Raw genomic sequence first — 27070 nt, 5'->3', positions numbered from 1 at the left:
ATTCTCTCTCGCTACTCTCTTTACTTTTGACCATTAATTACCCAATGATACACGGGTAATCTGATGATCTAATAATACTAATTGTTCTTCTAACCGTGCTTGATGTTTTACAACTTATAATGCCACTAGATATGAATGACCGTCACAGTCGTACTGTCTACTATCTAATATCAAATATGACAATATATATTGTCATATATATATGTATGTATATTATATATTAGTTTATTTTATGATTGTCATAACTATGTCTTTTTTCTTGGCCGTTGCTAATGAGCAATCCCTTTTTTTTACTTTTCTTTTTTTTAATTTTAGCCGCTGAAAGGATTCACTGTTTTTATTAATTTATATATATATATGTGTGAGTGTATAGGTGTGTTTTGATTTAACATACATCTCCTTGATATGCTTATTTTTTTGACTAGAGATTGAATATTGAGTTGTTATAATTATTTCCAAGTTCTATTCTGTTGTTGATGACTGAAGTTAAAGACACTATCGGCTCATTTAGCAATAATATGAACTCGAAAGTTAATAAGAAACATAAAGATTTGCCTGATAATTTAAGATTGAATGGTAAAACACCAAGCGGCAAAGTAAGATTGTTTGTATGTTCAATATGTACACGAGCATTTGCAAGACAAGAACATTTAACAAGACATGAAAGGTCTCACACAAAGGAAAAACCTTATTGTTGCGGACTTTGTCAAAGAAAATTTAGCAGAAGAGATTTACTCTTAAGACATGCACAAAAAATACATAATGGTGATTATGGTGATACGGTGATTATAACAAGTAACGGTACTATTACATTAAATAACAATGAAAGAAAAATAGATGATTCACTTGTTGATAATTTAAGTATAGATTTAAATTTAGTGTCTAAAAATAACAAAGATACAATTATAGAAAACTTGAATGGCAGAGATATTAAAAGAAGAAAACGCCATATGCAAGTACGACAATTAAAGAAAAATTTATTAAATGATACATCGAAGAATAATAGAAGAAGTTATAATTCAATTCAAAATGAAAACACTATTAATGGTACTTCCAAATTTTCATTTAAGAGAAGATCATCGTTTAGTGCACAATCAGCTACCGAATATGTAATCCCACGTAATGCTGAAGAATCAAATCATAAAATTGATAATGTGAAATTTTCAACTCCTGAAATGTTACCCATCAATTATTTTAAACAGAATATTAGCAATATTTCAAGTGATGATTCTATTGAACATTTAAATTTAAGTTTAGATCCAAATATGGATAATAAGACAAATAATATAAAAAACACTAATAATCATAATATTGGTATCATCGACATTTCTAATATTAGAAGAGATGAGAATATCAATTCAAAATTACTCTCAGAAAAAAATGATAGTATTGTAACAAATCCAGATATTAATATAAGAAAAGATACAATTATTAAGGATAATAATTACAATAGTATAAATTTTCCTCTTTTGGATATAGACTCATCTAATCCATTTTCATCAAAAAGTGAACTAAATCTACTAGATACAATAGAATGGATTAATGGCAAATACAATAGTTCGACCACAAATTCAAGTTCTAATAGTAGTTGCGAGGGAACTAGTATGAATTCTATTCAAAGAAATCAGAATTCGATATATGACACAGAAAAAAGTCAAGAAACTTCAACAAATGAATATAGTAAAGATTTTACTGCTATAAATAATTATTCAAGTAAAAAATCCTTAACCCAAAAATATCTTACACATTATAAAAACGCAGATAATGGTAATATAATACCTACATTATTTAAGCACAATGAATCATTTCTAAAAAAGAAAAATGGTTTAACAAATTCGAAATTTGATAGCATTAATGGATCAAATACTAAATTAAACTGGAATAAAAGTAATATCACTCCATCCTCAAATATTTCATACTTGACCAATACCACAGAAAACAAATTTGAACATGATAGCATGGCATCTACATTAACAGATAAGTTGAGTAACATAAATTTAAATGAAAAATATGTTGATTTGAATATTATTTCAGATTTCACATCTGATATCCCATCTATCTTTGGTGACTATCTACAAACAGAAGAATCCAAAATGAATTTAACAAATTATCAACTGAATAATACACAAGAATTTTCTATCAACAATGGCGTAACTTTTCAAATTGGTGTCGAAGGTGATGACATGAATAATAATAATGATCAACATATTAACCCTAATTGTAATGATAACAATAACGTGAATCCTCCTATGTTGAATGGAAATTACACATTTTATGGTTTAGACTATGTAACAATCTCAAATATTACGAGAGCATCTCCTCCATATATTGATAATTCGGATAATGGAATACTTATCAATCCTGATGACGTTAAATTATTTACTCCAGAATTGCATAAATATTGTACAGAAATATTAGACCATTATAAAAATAACTACCAAAAGGGCAATAAATCAAATATATCACCTATGTTAGTTGCTAAAGAGCTTGTTCTCCCAAGTTGTAAAGAATTAAATAATTATCTTTCTTCTTTCATGAATAATTTTGCGCCACATCATTCTTTTATTCATCCGGACATCTTAAAATTAGACAAAAATCAGCTAAAAATGTATATTCATGAGACTTCTAATGATTCAAACTCAAAAAACTATGAAAAAAGGGATGAGTACTTATATTATGCAAATTTAGTTTGTCTCCCGTTATTTATGGCAACATGCGGTTCATTTTTTAGACCAGGTTGTAAACCAAAGAATATTGAACTTTATGAAATAAGTAGACGGATTTTGCATGTATATTTGGAGAGAAGGAAACAATTCCAAAGCACTGAAGAAGAAGAAATTTCAGAGACAAGTAACTTTCCTGAAACAAATGCAAAACCTCATAATTTGTGGTTAATTCAATCATTAATCTTAAGTGTTGTATTTGCATTATTTGAAGATCAGAATATTAAAAGAGATGACAGTATGATAAAAAGACAAATTACAGCAGTATGTTCTATAGTTAGAAAAAATATTATACCTAAAATAAATGTGGGATATGATTGTAATATGTCCAACAACGGTGATTCTAATAGTTTTAAATTTAAAAATCAATTAGAATATATTATTTTTGAATCCTCTATTAGATGTGTTCTAATGGTTTACAATTTTTGTAATCACTTAAAGATATTTTATCATATGGATTCATCTATGTTTCTAAATGAAGCAGATATTGAAAATATTGTAATTCCAGACAGAGAAGATAAATGGTTATTTTCTTCTTTCTTAAATAATTCTGCGGCCGTTGGTTTGGGTAATGATTTTAATAAGCTTAATGGGGACGCAAAGCGTTCTTCAACTTTGCTAAAACAATATTATTGTAATTTCCATAAATTCTATGGAACTTTTGCATTCAATAATATTGGAATTCATCAAATTCCTGATGTATTGATCAAGACAATGTTATATTACGAATTCAATTCATATGCATACTCTAATTTTCATTTGTTTTTACATAAAATTGACACCAAGAAATTAGAGAAAAATTTTGAACAAAATTATGAATGCTATATTAAAACCTTGGGTAATAATTTCATTGAAAATGATTCATATGCCAAATTTCAAGTATCTTCTATACTTCAACATGATGGATTGGCATTAAGAAATAGTTTGATGGTCATTAATCTTTTTAATAAAGTAGATAGATCATTTTGTTCAAAAATCTGGAAAAGCAACGTATATGATATTTTTGAGAAGTTTTTAAGCTCAAAATCAACTAATCTTTTAACGAATGGATCATATAATACATTAACTGATTTTTTGGTGGCTTTAAATTTTTCAATCAAGAATATAACAAAATTATTTAAAGTGAGAGAGAATGCAACAATCATTGATATAGATAAAAAGATAATATCGTTGTTTTCTTTGCAGAGTTATTATTATGATTTTCTGGTAATTATCAAATTTATTATTGATTTTGAATATTCACCAAATTTTAAATTGTTATGTATATATACTGAATTGAAAAAGTTAGCAGATAAATTGCTCATCCCTAAGTTTTACTCGTTGTTTCCAGAATATTTTGTAAATTGTCCAGATGTGATTTCCACATTTGTTGAGATGGATGGAAAAATTAAATCGGATATAAACCATCACTATTTACAAATTAATTCAGATAAGATTGAAAAAATTATAAACAACATATTAGTTTATGCGTTTAATGATTCATCCTTCTTGATAATGTCGGAACCGTCTACTAACGAATTTCTTTTCAACAATTCACAACCGCCTTACTATCCTTTCGCGTCATCTTCTTCTTCTAACATTATTAACTCTAATATTGAAAATGTCACAAAAGAACGCATAGGGTCACCAGATCCTACTCCAACTAAGTCAGCAATTGACCTTTTGATTTCACAACAGAAAGGGGAAACAGGAAATACTGCAATAAAAAAAAATAGACAAGATTTTTATGAAAGATATAAACTATCGTTAAAATATGTGGTAATTTCCAAGTGTTTTTTTGAATTTATATCAAGAAATTATATTTACTGTCATTTTATAGAAAACATGATAGAAGACATTAAAAGGATAGAAGAAAATTTAGAATTATATAATTCAAAATAAATTACTCAATTAGTGTTAACATATTTTTAAATGAAACAGATCATTGCTTTAAAATAACGCTCTTTAATAAACATTCAAAATATTTTGTGTAAATAAACGGTATCATAAATTTTATTAATACTTATGCAAATGTAATATATATCTTACATAACTCCGATGTTTGATGATTAGTTTTATGATTTGAAAATAACATGTTCATTAATAATAGACTGTATCAGCCATTCCTTATTTTCTATGGAAAAATTGCAATTATGTAAAATAGGATTGCATGATAATAAATCCCTTATGGATTGCATGATAACTTTGCTGTGCATTTCATTGTCACCATCAGCAAAAAAGATTGTACCAGAAAACTCATTATTTATATCATCTATTTTCCTTGAAAAACCGTCAAAAAAGTCATCGATATTATCAGGATCCTTCACAAAATATGCCTTTCGAATCCCAAACGATGCTAAAGAGAAAAAAACGAAATCGTTAATTGAAGAATTACCGACTACAACCATCAATAATTTATCTGCGTTAGTTGATTCTCTTGAAATCATATCACTTAATTTTGACCCAGTCAAAGTTTTGGTAAAATATTCAAAAATATTACTTGATTTCAGAACTCCTGAGGTTAAATTTGAATCCGAATTTAAATGTGTGCTGTATCCTCCCGGAAGAAGATATTGAAAGATAGTATTAATCAATAATTGTTCATCTTCCATGCAGTCAAGTACAAATTTCCAATGTAATGTCGGCCATTTCAGTGCAAGAGTCTCTAAATATTTCAAACTTCTTGAAAAATCACTTGATAAGAGACATGCAAATTTGTACTTTTTTGAATAAGTTTCATCTATCCAGTTTAGTTGTAAGTCATATTCATCAGCAACAAAATCAGTTGTTTTTTTGTCAGAGTAATAATGAAATAATAAAGAAAAGCCATCATTAAGAATGGTACCATGGTTTGATTGTATTATATTGATTATTTTATCTCTCTCGGGAAATGCACCTGTTACTATGAAAAGGCAATCTGAAAAGATATCGTTTTCTTTACCTTTATAACTACTTCCAACTTTTGTAAGGGCCTTACTTCCTAAATATGCGTTACCGTTATCATTTTTTTGATCTTTTGTGATAATGTCGATAGTCGGGGTAGTCTTCCTGAAATTAGGAGATGAATGATTTGATACTCGTCTCAAACGTATTGGAGTATTTTTTTTACTTAAACTTTCCTGTTCGAAGTAATTCAGTTTTGGACGTTTAGTCCATTCATTAACATTGAACGTCACTGATGCAAGAGAAGTAATAAAAATCTTTTTGCCCAAATTACCCGTCTGGTTTTTTTTCTTTAAATATAAAGTATCATATCCTCTAATACATCTAATTGTATTCTCATCAAACGATCTACATTCCAATTTAAAAATGATGTATAGTGATCCTTTCCAATTTACAATATCTCCTATTTTGATATCTAAATAAAATATGTCACTGTTTTTTATGATCGATTTCTCGGATTCAAACTGAACAACACTAGTGTCAGAATCATTATTATTTAGTATCAATATTCCAGGATATATTTTAAAATTTAGATCATAGAAGCATAAAACTGAATTATCAAATTCGATGTCATCCTTAGTGAGGGTATGCGTTTCATTACTTAATAAGCTATGTGGAAAGTCATGAGTTTTCACTAAAGCTGATGGGGATGAATTTAATTGTCTGGTTGATGTGAAATTGATGTAATCGTTATCTATATTAGACTTTTCCAAATCTGATACAAGGGTCTCTTGTTTTGCATTAGCATATACCTTGGATCGTTTTTTTACGTTTGTGTGATCGTCCACAATAGTATTAGGAGTTGTTTTATTTCTCTTTGAAAGTCTATTTGTTGAACCCTCATCCTTAGAAGCATTGGAATAGGCGTATTGGCTTGATGTGAGGAGATCCCCATCTTTTGTGGCCATATATTCTTGGGTATTTTCATCCATTTCTGGTAATTCCTGTGTCATTTCTGCTTCGCTTGCAACTACTAGATTATTATAAGTATCTAGATATGACGAATCGCTACTGTTTTGACTGAGATGTAGCCCTGTTTTATTTGAAACTTGAAGGAAAATTTTCCCAGATGATGGAAACTCAGACAGTTGATTATTTTCCCAAGCATCACTATTGTTTCTTGGAGTTGGTGATGAATCTGTCATTTTTAAAGATGGTTGATGTTTGTTTCGTATTGGATATTTAGAATAAGATACATCTGCTGGTTGCTGAGAAAATGCACTTTTGCCAAACACTGATCTACTATCATTCATTTTCGTTTCGTTAAAAAACGGTTCAGTATTTTCAGATAATATTTTGTTAGGTGACGTTGTAAACACTTTTGAACTACGTAATTGTGGTAGTTGAGGTGGAGGTAAAATTTGAGTGCTGAATTCTTTCAATTTAAAATTCCCATCGGCTGATAATACTTCGATTTTATCACTATTTCCAGCAGGCACCGTCACTGTCGCTGTATTCACGGACTGTGTGTTTATTTCACTAGTCTCTTGTAACGTAGTATCTATTATTTGTGTCGGTGAAAATGTTATATTCTGTGTATTCACAGTATTTATGAGTTGTGTTTGCAAATTATTGCCGTTTGTATCCTCATTTTCAGAATTATTTATCCACCTTGTCGTAATATTTGCATCTGTGGTGTCATCTATAACAGAATAATCTAGAGTTTTGGGGTTTTCACTTGATAGTATTTGGTTGTTATCAGCTTGGGTATTCATAACTTGCGTTGAATTAACGGAATTATATTTTGAGATTGGTTGGTCAGCTTTTAAAGAATAGGTCATGCGATTACTTTCAAGACCCTTAGCATCATCACTCATGTTGTAATTGATTTCAATCCCGTTATTTATTGCACTATCTTCAGGAATATTAAATTCTGGAAATTCTTTCTGAGCATTCTTTAATCTTGAAACAATGTTGGTGGGATTGAGAATATTCTGTTCTAAGTTAATTGTTTTTCTTTGTGAAGGCGGAGTGTCTTCATCTGATGAATAATTTAATTTGTTTAAAATATTTAATCTTAGATCACTCGCAGCTTTATTTTCAGAAACTGTAGCTCTTTCTTTAGATGGTGAATGAAAGATATTCTTATTTTGAGAAATGCTTCTATCAGAATTTTCCGCCAATTTAAACTGATTATTAAGATCCGATGAATGTTCGCCGTTATTTTTAAGTGGCTCATTATTATCTAAAATTGATGGCTTATTCTTTTTAAAAAACTTTGCTATTCTTTCTATATCTGGGGATCTTCTCGGACTAGATTTTGTTATGATTGATTTCTTTGGGGTTTTATTAGTCACTTCTACAGTATCTTGAATAACATTCTGACTTTCAGTATGCATCCTTTCAGTTTTGGAGACTAGATCATGAGTATTTGTTTCAATTGGCGCATGTTGGCCATCGCTACTTGACTCGAGATTAATCTTATCAGATTGGACCATACTAGCTAACTTTCATCTAGATTTATTTGTGAATTACTGAAATATATATAAAATGTCTTGATCATTCGTCGTAGTGATGTTTCTAATATTCTTTCAGAAGATGTAAAAAAAGTTTCATTAAAAATTGTTACTGGATATGAATATATTATATATTAAATTTTTATTTTGAATTTTTTCTGTCCGATTCCCTTATATGGCGTACTACATTGAAAAAAGTGAAAAGTGACAAAATTTAAATGCATTGTTATATGACAGTGGTTCAAAAGCTTCAAGAACAAGCATTTTCAATACAAATTTAAATATAGTGAAAAATTAAATATACTTCAATTGAAAGATTAGTATTTCAAAATATGTATTTATCAAAGGATGCCATTTTTATATTAAATAATTAAATCAATATATGTTGATTTTAAAAAAAAAATAAAGCAAAACGTGGGCTAACTTAATATGCAAATATGCAATATGTTAGAAAATATTCTTGATTATATATATATCCCAACCAATTGATTTCAATTTGGATCTGATGCCATCTGATAACTTTTAGATGTGATAACCATTTGTAATTCATTTATTTTTCTTTTATATGCTTCAATTAATTTATTTTTTTCTTCTAGCTCAGCATCAATGGGGTCCATTACTGATTGCTTGAGCTCATTTTCTCTCTTATAAATCATTGAAGACTTTCCGCCGTTGCCATAATCGTCGTAAACTGATAATTTATTAACTTCATCTCTATTACTTAACTTTTTTGTCCTATAATTTTCATATAAGACATTTTCTGTAATATCCTTGAAATCTTGAAAATGCGAACCAAATATTATGCTTTTTAGATATAAAAAGTCAGAATAATGAACGTCATCAATTGCTACGCTACCCCAGTCAAAATTTCTAATATAACGAGGAGCTCCATTTTCTTCTGTAATACTCTCATTACTGCATATTATTCCAAATGGTAACATTTCAGAAATTCTTAAGTTGTTATTTATATCTTTGGTGAGGCTAGTTAGTTTATTTGCATTTGTTGCCAGTATATTATCCATAAGCAAATCATCTTTAAAATCAAAAATTTGTATTTGATAATGATTTATGGTTTCCATTACTAGTCTTTTATTGTAGATTAGTTCTTCTCTTGTCAAAGTATCGATTTTAGTTATTACAGGTATAATATTCACGAAATCTTCGATGGCCTTCATCATCTTTATATCATATTCCCTTAAACCTCTAGAATTAGGCTTAAGAAAATATATACAAACATGTGGCCGAGAGTCGATTACTTTAGGTTTTCTTGATACTTGCTTTTCTTCATTTAATATAGTATCAAATTGATCCATTAAATAATTTCTAATTATCCCCGGTGATTTGGTGTTGTCAAGATTGTCTCCAGCACCTTGAAATAATAATATATCTAAATTAATCTTTGAACCATTTCCTTCCTCAATACATACTTTCTCCTTTATTTCTAATAATTTTGGGCTGATATGTGCATAGGCTGGATCTTGGTAGCATTCTTTAACTTGCGAAGTAGGAAAGATATTTGTACTGCATAAGTTGTTCAAAAACGTCGATTTACCAGATCCTTTTGATCCTAAAATCATGATACAAATATTATTGCCCTTTTGGATTCTCTTCCTTATTCTCAGTTCTTCTGTATTGATTTCGTGAGAATTTGTCATTTTCGAAGTAAATTTTAAAATAAATTGTATATATATTTTTAAACCTGTTCTATAACAAAACTAATATGGTAAAAGTGAATATTTTTTGATACGTATAACTATTGTTGTCGTTATTGATACACAGTTCATGTTTCTAACTTGGTTTCAATGAATTCTCTTTTTAAAATTTAAACTTATTTAAATAAAGAATTTTAGAATTTGTGGCATCAGAGTGTCACAAAATAATTAACTAAAATAAAAAATAACTTATTGACTGAATATGTTAAAAATACGAAAAATAATCAAAATGACACATCACAATATATATTTATGTGTGGATGTGTTTATTTATGTATGTGTGGATGTATATGCATATGTATTATGTTATTATATATTATTTAATGTAATCCAAATCATTATTATAATTTTCTATGCATCATTATTTTATAACTTTGTTTTTTATTTGGTGTTCCTTCCAACGTTCCTGAAGAGGCTCTCTTATTTTGATAGTCTTTCTTCATTTTAGTGAACATATCCTGTAACCGTGTCTCTATGTTATCCAGTAATTCTTGCCTTACTTCACCAGATTTCATAGAGTCGTAATTATATGGATCTATAATTTTATCGTCGGCCACTTCATCTTCTTCAATTAAATCAGAAATTTCCTGTTTTGTTATAAATAATTTATCTCCTTTGTTACTTTTTAAAGAAAAGAAACTTTCTTCTAAAATACGAAAGTCTGTGAATAAGTCTTCCATTTCTTCTGGTTTAATTGTACTTGCAAATTTGTTTTTGAAGAAATTTTTTGGGTATTTAAACTTACTATCAGCAATCTTTTTATATTGTATACCAGTAAAAATTAATGCGAGTTGTATAAACTTTTGGCCATTAAATAATAAGCAAACTGGTTGTGTTATTGATTGGACGATAAAATTTCTTGCTTCTTGTAATAACTTAGGAAAAATCTTTTGAAAATCTTCTGGTAAATTATAATCCCTATTGTACCTATAGTATCCACTGAACATTTCTTCCAATATTTCTTTTGGATTTTCTACGTTTAAATCAAATCCAAACATGCAAAGTATCTTTTTCTCATTTTCAACTATTTTATCTCTGATGTCCCATTTCATTTTATCAATATTGACAATCTTATTCCCTTGTATTTCTCTTGAGATAAAATCGCATGTAGCTTTGACATATGCATCTATCGGTCTATTATTTTCCGAACTTTTACATGCTGTTACCAATATGGCTTGTGCTATATGGACACAATCTAACATGCTGTTTGGAATGCCATATACAAACCAATAACGAAAAAATAAAATGCATGATGCAGTATAAGTATGGTCAAATAAATCTAACCTTTTCTTTAGTGTGTAAAAATACAATAAACATTTTTCTAAATTTCTCTTTGTTTCTTCAATCACACTATTAACATGGCCTAATTTATCTATTATTTCTTTGCATTCATAAACCCATTTATTTGTTGGTATCTTGATAAGATCAGGCCATAGTATCCTAGTATTAAAATTAGATGAACTGACGGTAGCTTGTCCAGTGGATGCATTTGTAGTTGGTTCTTGCGATATTTTTTCAATAGGGTTTATTTCAGTGGGTTTAGGTTTACTATTATTCACTATTTTATCACCAGAATTAGATTGTGTATTCAGTTTTAAGTCCTCATCTGCTAATTTGCTTCCTATTATACTACTCTCTACTACGTTTTCTTTAGATAAATTATTGACTTCGGGCATTCTTTAATTAAAGTAACTTAAATTTTATAGTGTTTAGAATTGAATTGTTATAGTATGATTGCACCACTCAACTAACCTTATTCACCCGTTAATGAAAACTGCTAACAATAATTTTTATTTCACAATTGTTTTAAGATTAATTGTACTTTATATATATTAGTATACTAATGTACTCATGTATAAATAAAATGTTAAACTGAGGTTGATTTAACAATATTATATGTAAATTGGACGTTTTCTTATATTTCAATATTTTTCATCAGAAAATTATTTTTCGGGTAACCAGATTCTAAATAGCAGAGAACTTTTAAAACTCTCGACCTTTAATGATAACAATGTTCATTGTATAATAATCAAAGCAGGTAAAGATATTATTCTACAAATGCAGAGTTTATTATTCATTAATATTTATGTATATAATCGTAAAAATTCTATTAATTTTTATAAAATCTTTGTTGAGAAAAACATGGATTGTGATTATAGTCTACGTTATGCAATATCATTATATTCTCTGGTAACTGATTTTGTTGTCACCATTTATTATTGCCTTTAACTTCGTTCTAATAAATTTATTTGACTCACTTTTCATTTCTTCCTTATGTTCATGACTATTAGATTTCACTAGTTCCGCCTTTAAATTATCTAAATAGTTTTGTGAAATGTTTTTCTTATTTCTATGAGATGTTTCGTCTGATTCTATTTGTAAATGCAATGCAGTATTTTCATTCTCATCCATTAGACCAGATTTATCTGTATTATACATATTTATTTCTTCCTCTCCCATTTCTTCTAAGTGCTGAAGACTTGGCAAACTATTAATCAATGTATTATAAGTATCATTATTCATTAGTATATCACCTAAGCTTGCAGATTCCCTTGAAAATAGCTTTTCAAAAAGGGCAGCCTTCTCTTTAACTTTTTTTGTTGTCCTTAATTCATTAATAGATTTGATAGATCTTAATAGTTGATCAGTATCCGGGAAATTATCGACTTCAGATATGGTCGAAGTAGTATTATTATAATTTGTACTGCTATCTTTATTTGAGGAATCTTTTCTAATAGTTGTTGATGCAGATAAAACTGATTCAGTAAAATTAGTATTCACTTCATTCTTGGCTTGTTCATCAAAATTTGTATTTTTGTTTGTAGTCGAAAAAAATGACTTTGTTAATGGTTCTGAATATTGACTCTCCATCTCATATATTGAATTAATCTTTTTAAAGTTTTTCTCTTCGATCTGTTCATTTTCAAATGAATCATCATCAAATAATTCAATTGTTGCATCAAACGATGTCAATTCAATAGGTTTGCTATTTAAAGTTCCATATATACAAGTCTTTAAGTTTGTATCTTTTTTATTTTCAGTCCTTAACTCTGCTTCATTTATATTAATTGAATTCATTGGATCAAAATCATTATGTATTAGTACTGTGTCATTAAAGTCTAATAAACTGTCATCATTATCTTGTTTAGAGTCAGGGCTTGGTACAACATCTTTGTTTATTTTCTCACTTACCTTTTCATTTATTGTATCATTTATTTTATCCTTTATTGGATTTTCATAAATTAAATTATAATCAACTCTTAGCTTCTTTATCGATTCAAAAATTAGAATTCTATGCTTATAATTTAATCTTTCAATGATTGATCTATTATTATTCAATAAATTAAATACATCAATAACAACTTTTCTATTGGCAATTGTAAATAAAACATTACTAATACTAGCAACCTTATCAGTATCTAAAGATGTCGAATTACGTTTAGAATTAACCATTGCTGTTGTGCTGTGTTGTTGTCCAGTTCTAGGGATTAATTTTTTATTTGCAAGATATCTCAAAATCTTGCACGTTTTTGACACATTTTCTAAATCCTTTATATGTAAATTTGATAATATTGATATTAGAACATTTAATGGTAAATCAGCAAAAGAATGTTCAGCCTGTCCTTCCATCTTAGCATTCATCTCCTTGTTGTTGTTTTTTTGGTTTTAATAGAAGCCTAAGTAAACTAGATGAATTCGGTATTTGGTTATTATTGTTCGTACTGCTAGTATCCGTATTTTTAGTATATAGTTTCAAATAACTGCCTTTTATGCATTAGCATATATATTTGTGTGTTCTTGTATAGTTGTTAATTAACTTAATTACATCTAAAAGTCCACTTTAAAATATTGTAGTTACAGTTTGAATGTTTATATTTTCACGTCATATGCAAGACATTAAATAATTGTTATATACTACAAAAACTAGATGTTCTACGCATATCTCTAGCTGATTTCGGTTTTTCAATAGTCACCAAAATACGAATAGTCCTTTTGTTGATATAACTTCCCAATGCGGAGACAAGTAGCCCTAATAGAAAAATTATTGTTTATAGGGTATGTTAGGGCTATTTTGTGGATTTTATAGGGTTGTTTCAATGTCAAGATTTAAGATAACGTAATTTTATTTCAAATAATATCCAATATATTAACTAAAATATATTATATTCAATGTTAGGTGAATTACTTTAATTAAGAATTTAAAGATGCTTCAACTATAGTTGAACTTTATAGTATACTAAGTGCACGATAAAAAGGAGAAAAAGGGTAAGTAGTAAAGAACAATGTTTCCCATTAGTAATTCAGTGAATTCATTGCTACTTATAAGTGTATTTATTAATTTTACTAGTGGTGAAAATGTTGATTTGAATAAGAAAAATTTAAATTGTGAGAGCTCAAATATTGTTGGTGTTGCGCCAGATAGACAAAGTTTATATAAACCGGGTGAAGATGGTAAATTTCATTGTTTAAATGCTCCTTCAATTGCAATTGATTTCAAACAAGTTAATGATGGTGTATGTGATTGTCCAGATGGATCAGATGAGCCTGGTACTGGTGCATGTGGAAATGAGGATCTATTCTATTGTGAGAATAAAGGCTTCATTCCAAGATATATTTCCAATAGTAAAGTTGGCGATGGTATTTGTGACTGTTGTGATTGTTCTGATGAATTAATGAGACTAAGAAGCTCTGGTGTAGAATTCAACGAATTTGAAAATAATTGTTCGATTCTAAGTGAAGAATTTGATAAAATGGTTGACAGTGAATTAAATATTTATTCTTTAGGTTACAATTCTTTGAATGAATTGAAAAAAAAATATAATATCGAATCTGTTGAAGATAAATTGAAAAATAGTAAAATACAATCAGAGTCAATTAAGGATAAAATGAAGGATATCAACAAAAAATATGAAAACTATCAAAGTATATTAAATGATGAGCGAGTGAGATATGAAAACGAACTAAAATTGGTAAATCCGATACTATTAGAATTTGAGAAATTAGATATCAAATATCTACAAGACACTTTAAGTGAGAAATTTGAAGATATTAAAAAAATTAATAAAGTATTTAGGGAATTGACTGGAATCATGGAAAATTTGATAGATACATACACAAGTTCTATGAATGATAAAGTAGTTAATGATAACGTGAAAAAATATAATAAGTTATACTCAGATAAAAAATTGAAAAGAATGTTTAGAGATTGTAATCCTGTCGTTGATGAAGATCAAAAAGGCCAGTTATTAGACTATTTATCATATGAATTACCAACCTTATTTTCTATGGGTCTCAAATTTGATGACTTTGAAGAAGATTCAAGTTATTATAATCAAGAGGCTATCGATGATAAAAAATTTAAAACCGTTAAATATAACGTAGGTAAAATTAATTTTGTTAGAAGTTTATTGCTTGGTAAGTTTTCTTATACTGGAAAGACAATCGAGATTATAGAAGAAATCATGGCCATATTAGAAGATATCACAAATAATTTCAATGTCAATTTTCAAGATAAAGGTGTTTTGAATGCAATCAGTGCTTATAAGAAAGTTTTGGATCAATATAATGGATTAAGCGTTACAGAGGATGGATCTAAAAAGGGGATTAGTTTACCAATTGAGTTTTCTAATGGTGTTGAAGAATTATTTAATTTTGTCACTGAAAAAGTTCCAACATTTTTAGAAGTTGAAGATGTGCCTGTTGAAAATAATGTGTTGGAGAATAACGAAAACGATAATATATTTGGTAGGTTAAATAAATTTTTGGTAAATGTTAAAAATGATATAAACAATGAATATTCTGTTTCATTATTAAAATCGTTGAGAAGTCAAATCAATACACATGAAAATGAATTACAAAAATTAAATGAAACGTTAGAATTAAATGAGAATTCTTTAAAATCTTTGAATGAATTTGTTGAAAAATATCAAACTGGTGATGAAAATATTAAAAATACGAAAGAATTAGTAATTCAAGAATATAAAGATTTACTAAATAAAATGAAATCTGACAATGAAGAAGATGGCATTTTTTGTATAAATGATGCAATTAACAACTATTTATACAACATATGTTTTGATTCTAAAAACGGGGGAAGAATACTTCAAAAAGAATTAAAAGGTGATGGTAACGTTATTTTAATTGGTGATCTAAATAGTATTAATTTCGATGATATAAGTGATTCAGAGTCAATAACAAACCAAAAATACATTGAATATTTGAAAACAAAATATTCAACTATACAAAAAGATGATGATGATGAAGATGATAATCAATTATATCTTATAGATCACTTGGTAAATGAAACTAGTGAAATTGGTAAAGTCGATTATTTGATTGATGCTTTATATGAAATAAACAATGGTATAAAAATTGAATTTAATAATGGTGATAAATGTTGGAATGGACCAAAACGTTCGGCTACTGTGGTAATCAAATGTGATGAAAATTTTAAAATAAGTAATGTACAAGAAACTACAAAATGTAATTATATTATTGAGATTGTTGGTCCATTGGGATGTTCATCAAATTACCATAGAGATAAATAGCATAATACAAAGTAACATATATATATGTGTGTGTGTGTGTGTGTGTGTGTGTGTGTGTGTGTGTGTGTGTGTGTGTGTATAAGTGTATAGGCTAGTATGTATGCAACACTCATAACCATTTAGATTAAAAACAAATCAGAAATACTAAAATAATTAAAGTCATTGGATTAATAATAGTATAGGTATTATTATGATTAATCCTTTAAATTTTCAATTAAGTTCATCTATATTGAGATAGATGATAGTTTAATTATGAAATTGCCTGTATACCATAATAAGAATTTTTGCATACATTGATTGCACCACATATTACAATTTATTTTGAGACAAACCTGCGTATTCATTTTTGTGGTTTTGCTGTTCTCAGTGCATTTCTCTGAACCTCTTTAGAAGCATCTGGACACAAGTAGCACTTCACCGATGATAACTTCACCCCTACCCTCCTTACTTTGCTGTTTTACCCGGATTTATCCTGTCTCCGTGTTTTTTCTTTTTCCTTTTCTTTTCTCTGTTTGCTATTTTTTCTTTTTCTTCCCGATGCGGACAAGATGGCTGGATAGCTGAGACTTACATGCACAACACCGACAAAATGATCTAAAAGCAACTACTGCAGCAAATTGTTTATGCAGCAGTAACTTTCAAAGAATCATTCGTATGATATTGTTCTTCCCATGTTTCTGAATACCATGGAGCGCCAGTTAATGTTACTACTGCTTTTGTTTACTGGATCAAATGTTGCACACAATTAATTGCCTAGGAAAGAGTAAATGTTCGAATTGCACGAGCTTCTACTCTGTTTTTCGGTCAGCAATAACAGAAATATACAAATTTAAAAAATTTTATAAAGAGATGATGTGATAATATCTAACGTATGTTGAAATTTCAAAAAAATTATTTTTATATAATGAAAACCTATTAAGATGAGATGGCCTAATAAAATTTTAGAAGGTCTATATGTATATATAAGTTATACAAGTATATAAAAAATATCATTTCTATTTGGTTATTGAATCACGAATCATATCAGATCAATCGGACCTAATATTTATCTCAGCCATTCATTTCTATTTCTTCAGTCCAGATTTTTTTTTTGGTTTATAAAGTATACATATAATCTGTTAGTTTTGAAGAATTGTTGAGCGTATTGAAACCTGAGGGTATTATAATATATTTGTGCATTATTTTTTTTCAATTGAAGTCATTAATTCAGTCCAGAAATTTCTTTCATTTTGAGTAATAATTTTTTAGGTGAATAAAAATACAAAATATCATATTTTTAAAGGTAGTTGATTAGCATTGGTCAGAAAGGGGATATACAAATATACATAGTTACATAGATACAAAAAAATATGCCCAGCAAAAATAGCCCTAGGAAGGCTCTTCCTAAAGCAAGTCCTATAAAAAGTGGAGAGGCGAATAAGAGCCAAGTAAGTGGGAAACTCCCGGCAAATATCAAACAATTGTTTAAGAATCAGAATAGCAAGACTGAGAAAAGTGATGGTAATCTAAATGTTTCAGGCACAAATAGGCCGAGACGGTTTAGTCTGCTCTACTCAAGTGATTCTTCTTTGAGTGACCTATCTGATGAAAAGTCTAACATCGCAAGACCTGCTTACGCCGGTAAGAAAAATAGAAATAACCAACATCATATGACTGAAGGTAAGAAACTGGTAAGCGGAATGTTTGCAAATGCAACAGCCAATAATGTTAAGAATAAGTCTGCTACTGAAGATGACAAGAAGGTAAAAAGCTCCACAAGTGGAAAAAATAGTAAACTTATACGGAATCAAACTGTTAATAATGATAGCATAGAGAATAGAAAAGAGGATGAAGGTACGGAATCGTCTGATTATGGAGTCTTTGTTAGTGCTGACGAGGATGGAGCAAGTTCAAGTGATGATGATGATGATGATGATGATACAGACGGTGATAGTGATACTAGTTCGGAGGATGAGAATATAGATTTTGTTAAATTAACTGCTCAAAGGAAAAAGAGAGCCATGGAAGCATTATCAGCATTAAAAAGGAAAACAGTACTATCAATGGAGAAGCACAATACAAATAATGATCATACTATTGATAGTAAGCCTCAGGCAACTGAAGATATCGGTGAAGAGATAAAGGTCACTGAGAATACAGTAAAATTCAATAATAGTAATAATAATAATAATATTAATAATGTAAGTCTAGGAAATAAACTGATAGAAGAGTTCCACATACCAAAATTGTCTTCTTTATCTGAATCATCAAGTTCTACTTCTGATGAAAAATTGGATAAAAATTCACTTGAAAATGAGATTGATTCTAATCAGTATTCAGATATATCGCCAACATCAGGTACTGAATCCGACTATGATATAGATCACGACGAATTTTTCAAAGCTATTGGAAAGGATGATAGCGATGCTTTGACTGATGTTGATACGGGCATAGAGACTGGTGAAGATGACATAGCATTATTGGAACAGGAAGAAGCGGATATCGTTAAAGAATTACAAGATGATTATGATATATCTTTTGATGGCAGCGTACATGAAGAAGGTTCCGATCCGGAAGATAATATGTCCCAAAAAGTTAAAACTAGAATATTCTCGAATAACCAAGGGGAAGTTGAGTTTGATGAAGATGATTTTGAAATTCCATTCTACGAAGATCCTAAATTCTTTAATCTATATTCTTACGGTGATGGAACAGAACCAAAACTTGGCCTAAGTACTTCACTACCTCTATTATTGAATGATGAAAAATTATCAAAACTTCGTAATAAGCAGGCAAAGAAACTTGAAAGAAAAGAAAGACTTCAGCGACACAAACTTTTGAAAAAAAATAAGTCGTTGAGACATGCATCAACTCCATCGATCGATAATGGTGGTGATGAATATATATTTAGTGTGTTCTTTCATAGTGATGAGGACAATGATGATAAGAGATCATCAAAGAAGAAATTAAATATCGATTCTCCATTGCATCATTTAGGAGACGCGAACTCCAAATATGACAATGAACATGCATTAACCTCTGATGATGATAACAATTGCTCATTATTGGATGAAGCCCGTATACCTTCGGAAAATGAAGACGAAAACATTATAGTTAATGAAAATAACAAATCCAAGGATAATAATCAATTTGTATTGAAAAACAAAACTTTAAATAAAAAGTCAAAGTCAAGAAACAAAAGTCACACCTCGATTGACAGTTCGTCAGATGGATTGTCTATTGAATTGGACGATGATGATGATGATGATGATTTAAGTTTAACTAATGTATTCATTGATATTGATGATTTGGATCCAGATTCTTTCTATTTCCAATATGATGATGAAGAAGATGATGACTTCTTGGATGATTTGGATGACATAAAGCATAATGGTAGTTCTTATTCGGACATTTCAGTTGATGATATTGATATTGATAGCTCTGATGGCGATAAAAATAAATTAAATGGTGGTACAGATAAGGCTATGATATATGTAGATGATGAATCAACTGATGAAGATGATAATTTGCCAAGGCCAACCCAAAAAAGTAAGAGTTTGAGTACCAAAGCCAAAGAAATTGTTGGATCAAATGTAATTGGGTTAAGACCACCAAAACTAGGTACTTGGAAAACAAACAGTAAACCTTTTAGCATTATTGATGGACTTTCTACTAAATCATTATATCCCTTAATTCAAGAACATATGCAACTATTAGAAGGTAGGGCAAATTCTATGACGCCAGAAGGAGTTGAAACTCCAAATGAAATTCCTAATACTAATGCTGATGAATTAACTTTGAATGAGTTACTAAATATGAGTGATTTAGAGGATCAAGCTTCGGAGGATGTTGATGCATCGAATACACAACTACTGAATATTAGTGAATGGTATAATAAGCCAAAAGTTCCACTCTCTGCTTTTAGGAATAAGGGAGTCAATCATTTTGATGACGATGAATATTTAATACCTGATAATTCCATAAAAAAATTTCCAATTGGTTATGTTGGTAATGAACGTACAAGAAGAAAAATTGCTAGAATGAAAGAATTGCAGAAGAAGGAGAATGAAAAGAGAAGAAAAATTAAGAAGAAAAGAAAATTACTAAAGATGCAGAGAGATCAAGCACGTAAAGTACGTAGTGAGATGTTAAATAAAGAACTTGCATCTACAGTTGCTGCTCCTACTAGTGATAGTTTAATTACCAACACAAGCAGAAAAAATTCAATGAAAAATGATGCGCTTTATGAAATTCATAGCTTATTGAAACATGAGGATAACGATCTATTGGATAATACGCATGATGATGATGATTATGATGATAATATATTTGATCTAACGCAAATCAATGGCGACATTGACACTACATCACTAGATGTTAAAGATGTTGACATCCTGACTTCCCTTACTGCACCTGTTGAACTTGGTAATTTAGATGGGAATAGCGCATCTCTCTGGAGACGTAGGAAAAGTATAGTTGAAGCAGCAGAAGAGAATTTAAGATTCACTAAAAACGGTTTGTTTAGTGAAACTGCACTTGCGGATATTGAAGATATCCTTGAAGACGGTACTTCTTCTTCTGCCTTTAATTATGATGAAGTTCTACAGTAATCAAAAATCATATATTTAATAAAAATCATTTTTAATATAGCATTTCCGTTATAAAATATTGGTCACCGAATAAACAAGATATTTAAGAAGCTTTTGCATTTATTGACATTGGACAACGTCAATTAAATTAAATATTATATTGGATTGATTTTTGATTGAATTCATAGGTAATAATTTAGACTTAATCAATTTATATAATAGTACTACTAACTCCATTTAGTATACAACTCATATTTTCATTAAATAATTATTTAAATCCATATAATAAAAGACATTCACATAATTGTAAGAGTACTTATTTGATAAGTTTATTGTACCAATACTTATTTGTACTGACACTCATTTGTACTACTGCTGGAGAGACATAATTACTTACCCGAATACATTTGATGTCGCTTGAAATTTTTTTGTATGGTAGTTAAGTTTTGCGATGAGCTAAGTTTAATAAAATAATAATGATTTAAATATTGCATATATAGCATGGACTACATTTAAGATAAGAAAATGCTATGGGAAGGTAATTGCTGTTCAAGGACAATAAACTAACTATCAAACATACATAATATTAAAATGGGTGAAGTATCGACTGCCGTTAAAAGAAAAAGAAATAACAAGAGAAGAAATAAGAAGAGAACAGCTATTTCTGATTCTGACGATTCATCCTTCTCTGATAATGAAATAACGGAATCTAAGGATATAGTAGCAGGAACTAATGAAAGTGAAACGGTTAATGATGAGGTTAAACCAGAAATTACACAGAAATATGAAAGCCTTGAATTATCTGATAACGAAATAAGTGACATTGAAATGAAAGACGAAGCAAAAGAAGATAATGTGATTGCAAATGATAAATATGAAGAGATATCGAATATTGAAGATATAAAAAACAAATTAGATTCCAAGAAGGCTGACAATCAATTGAAAAATGAATATTTAAATTTACTATTCACCAACTATGGTGATGATGTAAATTCATTGAGAGAAGCCCCAGATTTTAGCACTAAGTCATTAAGTATATTAGCCAACGTATTAAAAGACGGTACAAAAATGTTTGATCAAGATACATTAAGGAGTATATTGGAAACTAAATAGAATACATAATTGGGATTAATATCATATCGCATCGAGAAATAAATAACACATGACTATATCATTTACGTTATTTAAATTAAGTATGAATACGGCCTTGAAGTATTTGTTAACATGGCACTCATTTATATTGGCATAACCTTGGTTATTATTATACAAAAATATTATTTTGAGAGTATGAAATACATTTATATATATATCATTAATCTTCTGTGAATAGATAGTCTTCGAAATATTCTATTTGTAGAGATTTATGTTCTCTTCGTGGGATATAAGATATAAATAATAAATAAGCAAATATATTATGAATTGAATTTTCTTGATTGTTCAGATTTATTTTTCGTTCTTTGGGAAATCTTTTGTGGTTTTTAGAATGATATCAATGATGGTGTATTATAATGTTGTAAAATGCTCTTTTGAAAAAAATTATTGAAATTTTTAGTTTATATTTTTCTTCCTTACTATAATATGTATGGTGGCCTATGTATTTGTCAAATTTACTTTAATTTACTTTAATTTAGTTCATAATTCCTAACCGTCTAATAATTTAACGAAAAACCATGCTGATGCGGCAGCTATACCACCCACTGCGATCATTTGGAAACCTTCGAATACCTTATGACGCATTGTGCATTGATCGCCCATTGATAATTGAATCTTAATATAACCGAACCAGAATAATGTAAACATCATGACTATGATGGAATAGATCAAACCTGTACCGACTTCAGAAACGAAGAAATATGGTATTAGAGGTACTAAACCGCCTACAAAATAACCACCACCGATTGTTGCAGCACTGATAAATTGTCTATTTGGATCCGGTTCTTCCAGGCCCTTACCGTATCTAATAATGAAATCCACCATTAATTGTGGTTTCTTTTGAAGATCTTTGATGAATGATAAAATTGTATCGTCTGTGAAATCTTCATTGATACTTAATAAAATATCTTCTACTTGATGGTTAATTAAAGTTGGATCGTTATAAAAAAACTTCTTTTGTGCTTTAACTTCTGCATGGAAATAATCACTTTCCGATTTTGCACCTAAATAACCACCTAAACCCATTGAGATTGTACCTGAAATCAATTCAGCGAAACCACCAGTGATAACTAATTTGGAGTCACCTAATGACGATAAACCTGCAGTTAAAGCGAATGGAACTGTCAAACCATCCGATAGACCAATAATTAAATCACTAATTACTCTTGGATCGATTTGACCGAAAAGCTTATTAATAACAGAATTGCTTGCAAAAGGGTCATCATTGATTGACATAGCATCGCCGTTATTGTTATTATTTAGCAAATTATCACCATTTGTGCTTACTTGATTGGATTCTAAATCTGTGTTATTGTTTGAGCCATAACTTTTATTATTGTTATTCAAAAGGGATTTCTTATCGGTGTCATCACTTCTACTACCCTTTGCCAGACTAACAACGGCGTTCTTTAAAGCAACAACAGACATATTCTCTTTTATTGTTATTACTATTTTAATTATAATTCCTCAATGCGGTACACCTTTTATACTGGTAGGAATTGTATGTGTGTGTGTGTGTGTCTATATATATATATATGAATCTATTTTCTGCTTCCTTAAAGTTTACTAGGAACACACATATAAGAACAAATTCTATTCACTTCAATGGGGTTGAATTTTTAATATTATTAATAAGGATATTGTAGCAAACAGATAGGCGATTGACTGAACCAAGCAAACTAAATTAATAAAATTGTTATGAACTATTATTTTTGTTTTTGAACGTTCGTTAATATTTTTATATATACTATTATTCTTAAGAATAAGTTTGTGTGAAATAACATTAACTTTTTAACATTTTTTTGCTCAAAAATTATTTCACATTTAATCTTAATGGGCAATATAATTAGTTTTCTATTTCGAAAGTTTTCAGTATTTCTTAACTTAGTGATAATATTGATTTATGATAAATTAAAGGAATTCATACTATTTTGCTCCATTTTCTTTTTTTTTTTTCATCTGAGAGTATGCAATATGCAAGTAAATATCCGTGGAGACAAGTTCCAAAAATACGAAACTACGAAATGTGTTGTTATCTCAAACTAATGAACTTTGGCAATTGAGATACGAAGTGGACAGAGACAGCGACAGAGACAGGGTAGGGAAAGGGGAGTTTCTGCATTACAGTTAGTCAGTAAAGTTGAAAACTTAGAAGATTATTAGTTGATGGATTAGGAGGATTAGTAATTTCTGCGCCATTTTCACACGCTTATCTTGTCATATTTTATCTTTTTTATATGTTCGATAATTGAAAAATGTTTTCTTGTCGACGATTTATAGGCCCATTTTCGAGCAGCTGACCTGTTTCTTAACGTACTTGATTTAGACAAAGCAAAATTATATGTGTGTATGTATACACGAGCTTCGGATGGATATTCATTACTAAATTAGAGACGCGAACAAGAGAAGAGACAACATCATCATGCCCATTCTTTGGGTCTGTCACGGCTTGTTGCGTTGTCGTTGTTGTATTGAGGTTCATCGATACACGGTGTGACCCAGATATGTTCATATAATCTCGTGTGAAATTGATTTCTATCTACACAAACGTACCTATAAATATGCTCTCAGATGTATGTGTTGTATCATGCGTATTGTGTGTGGCTATACCATTGAAACTTATTGGAAAACAGCATTTTAAAGGGTGAGCGAGTTAGTGGGAATGAATGAAAAATTAACACCGTGAAGAAAGTAATCTTTATAGAGCAGTAAGTGCATCATGTTTCAATGTTCACGTGTTTGTCTCTCTCGTTTTAGTCATGTGGAAATGGAATGTTTTTTAGATTCTTACTCTCTCCCCCCACCAAAAAAGAAGAAATACTCGAGTTTGAATGTAAAAAAAGCCCCGGCCCGGCTCAGTCACACATGCTTTCGTTACCATTGTGACACAAAAGGTCTATAAAGAGTTGTTTATGTAATTTTAACTATGGCAAGAATGAACGGCTTTCAGCGAAGTCAATAAACAATTAAAAAAAGTTGAATCTTGATATAACTATGGAAAAAAATTAGTGCGATATCTACAGCACAGGATTGGAAGTGGCTGTCTGACGGACTTTCTAGATCTGAAGTGCCCAATGGTCTCCATTCAATCGTGGTGCAACCATAATTTACATTCACTTTTTAATATAACCTTTAATTCCAAGGCGAATTTAAAAAGAAATACGATTGTTTCTCTATGGGCAGAGGAGATAAAAAAACTGAAGCCAGTTTTTTGACCCACTTAACCTCTGCTACCGAAGTTAATCATGAAACATTGGACTGGGTCTAATGCAGAGTTCGTCAACAACTGTATCAAGCTCAGCATTTTTTAGTGCTGTTGGGCTTTTTATAGTTTATCACTTATTTTTTTTAATAGGTTTTATCTAGAATTCATAAACTATATAGATTATAAAGCCTATCATTGCTAACCATAAGCAGCTCTAAACCCATCACAGTGCATATATCAAAGTAAATAAACCTGAAATTTTCAATAATTGCATACTATAGCCATTTTAAATTTTTTTATTTATATTTTGTTTCTAACTTCTAATGTTTCATGGGAATGAAGTCAGTTAATTACTACCTACAACAACTGAATATAAAATAAATAAAAATTTAAATGATTATCGGCTTGTTGTTTAAAAGTCAAAAAAGCACAAGTTGAATAATTTAATAACCATTAAACCACTATTAGTACTTCGATTGACTTCTAACTATATGAAAACATTCGATATTTCAACCTATTCCAATTACAATTTATTAAAATATTTATAGAAACTTATGAGAGTGATATATACTTAGATAGTTTCAGAGCACAAACAAAACCCTTTCAAATTTTTATTTATTTTAATAAATAAAAAAGATATAATCTTATTTCCTATTATACAAATCCGAATAAATAAAAATTTATTATCTTTTTAATACCATTATGATTTATTGTTATGATTTATTAAATTTTTTCTATTGTTGTTTAAAATTTATTCCTTCTTACACCTTCAAGTTTAAGCTTGAGTAGAAGAAGAATATTTGGTGACAGCTCTAGTACCTTCAGAGACAGCATGCTTGGCTAATTCACCTGGTAAGATTAATCTGACAGCAGTTTGAATTTCTCTAGCAGAGATAGTAGACTTCTTGTTGTAAGCAGCTAACTTAGAGGCTTCCGTGGCAATTCTTTCGAAAATATCGTTAACAAAAGAGTTTAGAATAGACATAGATTTTTGAGAAATACCGGTGTCTGGGTGAGTTTGCTTTAAAACTTTGTAAATGTAGGAAGAGTAAGTTTCCTTTCTAGCCTTAGTTCTCTTCTTACCATCTGAACCAGCAGTTGGGGTCTTCTTAGCAGCAGCTGGGGCTTTGGAGGCAGGTTTCTTTTCAGCTTTGGCGGACATGTTTATGTGTATATATTTATTATTGTTTGTGTTGATTTTCTTTATGAATAAAATAACTCTACAACAAAAATAATAAAAGTAAGAAGTAAGAAATATTTGGATAATAAAGAAAGAATAAGTGAGAACAAAAAGTAGTTAATTAAACAAGTGAAAAAAAAAGATATTATCAATTAATCATTATTTTAAAAATAGATTATAATAAATCTTGTTATTTATATATTAATATTTTTTCTTTCTACAGAATTATTTTATTTATTTATGTTTATCATGACGACAAAAATAATATCTAATAAAAACAAGTAAACAATATCCTTTAATTCCCTTCATTATCTTAAGATCATCCCATTAAGATCATTTTGCAGTAGTAAAAATAATTTCTAGAAAGCAAAAAATAAGAACTAATAATAAGCCTCACAGAACATGAAACTGTTATTGTAAAATTCCCAACAGAAAGAAACTCATATAGTAAAACTTAATATCATATTTAAAATAACAGCAGAGAGATACTTACTGAAGGAAGAGAAAATATGAGAATATTAAGAAACCGCTTCCGGATTAGGAAATCGACATGAATATCCATAATTAAGAAAAAAACAGCCAATTTGTAGATTTCTGAAATCCT

General features: G+C 29.2%; 10 protein-coding genes across 10 annotated transcripts; 4 read left to right on the top strand and 6 right to left on the bottom strand.

Moving 5' to 3' along the window:
* Nucleotides 1-476: 476 nt before the first annotated feature.
* On the top strand, nt 477-4604 carry ADR1 (DNA-binding transcription factor ADR1; the record flags this gene model as incomplete). Its single annotated transcript, XM_003684756.1, has 1 exon — nt 477-4604. One exon carries the CDS (start codon nt 477-479, stop codon nt 4602-4604), a length of 4128 nt encoding a protein of 1375 aa, XP_003684804.1.
* A 173-nt stretch (nt 4605-4777) lies between these two features.
* RAD9 (chromatin-binding protein RAD9) lies at nt 4778-8083 on the bottom strand (the record flags this gene model as incomplete). Its single annotated transcript, XM_003684755.1, has 1 exon — nt 4778-8083. One exon carries the CDS (start codon nt 8081-8083, stop codon nt 4778-4780), a length of 3306 nt encoding a protein of 1101 aa, XP_003684803.1.
* A 509-nt stretch (nt 8084-8592) lies between these two features.
* SPR28 (septin SPR28) lies at nt 8593-9756 on the bottom strand (the record flags this gene model as incomplete). The annotated part of the gene is made up of 1 exon (XM_003684754.1): nt 8593-9756. The coding sequence occupies one exon, from the start codon at nt 9754-9756 to the stop codon at nt 8593-8595; it is 1164 nt and encodes a 387-aa protein (XP_003684802.1).
* Nucleotides 9757-10154: 398 nt separating this feature from the next.
* Nucleotides 10155-11489, bottom strand: BUR2 (Bur2p; the record flags this gene model as incomplete). The annotated part of the gene is made up of 1 exon (XM_003684753.1): nt 10155-11489. The coding sequence occupies one exon, from the start codon at nt 11487-11489 to the stop codon at nt 10155-10157; it is 1335 nt and encodes a 444-aa protein (XP_003684801.1).
* A 502-nt stretch (nt 11490-11991) lies between these two features.
* On the bottom strand, nt 11992-13455 carry MFB1 (Mfb1p; the record flags this gene model as incomplete). Its single annotated transcript, XM_003684752.1, has 1 exon — nt 11992-13455. The coding sequence occupies one exon, from the start codon at nt 13453-13455 to the stop codon at nt 11992-11994; it is 1464 nt and encodes a 487-aa protein (XP_003684800.1).
* A 641-nt stretch (nt 13456-14096) lies between these two features.
* Nucleotides 14097-16361, top strand: GTB1 (Gtb1p; the record flags this gene model as incomplete). The annotated part of the gene is made up of 1 exon (XM_003684751.1): nt 14097-16361. The coding sequence occupies one exon, from the start codon at nt 14097-14099 to the stop codon at nt 16359-16361; it is 2265 nt and encodes a 754-aa protein (XP_003684799.1).
* A 1349-nt stretch (nt 16362-17710) lies between these two features.
* Nucleotides 17711-20950, top strand: TPHA0C02090 (uncharacterized protein; the record flags this gene model as incomplete). The annotated part of the gene is made up of 1 exon (XM_003684750.1): nt 17711-20950. One exon carries the CDS (start codon nt 17711-17713, stop codon nt 20948-20950), a length of 3240 nt encoding a protein of 1079 aa, XP_003684798.1.
* Nucleotides 20951-21520: 570 nt separating this feature from the next.
* On the top strand, nt 21521-22042 carry TPHA0C02080 (ribosome assembly protein 3; the record flags this gene model as incomplete). Its single annotated transcript, XM_003684749.1, has 1 exon — nt 21521-22042. The coding sequence occupies one exon, from the start codon at nt 21521-21523 to the stop codon at nt 22040-22042; it is 522 nt and encodes a 173-aa protein (XP_003684797.1).
* Nucleotides 22043-22570: 528 nt separating this feature from the next.
* On the bottom strand, nt 22571-23509 carry CCC1 (Ccc1p; the record flags this gene model as incomplete). The annotated part of the gene is made up of 1 exon (XM_003684748.1): nt 22571-23509. The coding sequence occupies one exon, from the start codon at nt 23507-23509 to the stop codon at nt 22571-22573; it is 939 nt and encodes a 312-aa protein (XP_003684796.1).
* Nucleotides 23510-26061: 2552 nt separating this feature from the next.
* TPHA0C02060 (histone H2B family protein) lies at nt 26062-26448 on the bottom strand (the record flags this gene model as incomplete). Its single annotated transcript, XM_003684747.1, has 1 exon — nt 26062-26448. One exon carries the CDS (start codon nt 26446-26448, stop codon nt 26062-26064), a length of 387 nt encoding a protein of 128 aa, XP_003684795.1.
* Between the last annotated feature and the right edge of the window lie 622 nt (nt 26449-27070).

The sequence above is a fragment of the Tetrapisispora phaffii genome, chromosome 3 (assembly GCF_000236905.1).
Source record: "Tetrapisispora phaffii CBS 4417 chromosome 3, complete genome".
In the NCBI taxonomy this organism is placed as follows: domain Eukaryota; kingdom Fungi; phylum Ascomycota; class Saccharomycetes; order Saccharomycetales; family Saccharomycetaceae; genus Tetrapisispora; species Tetrapisispora phaffii.
The sequence above is the reverse complement of the archived record's forward strand: the minus strand, read 5'-3'. Positions and strand labels throughout refer to the sequence as shown.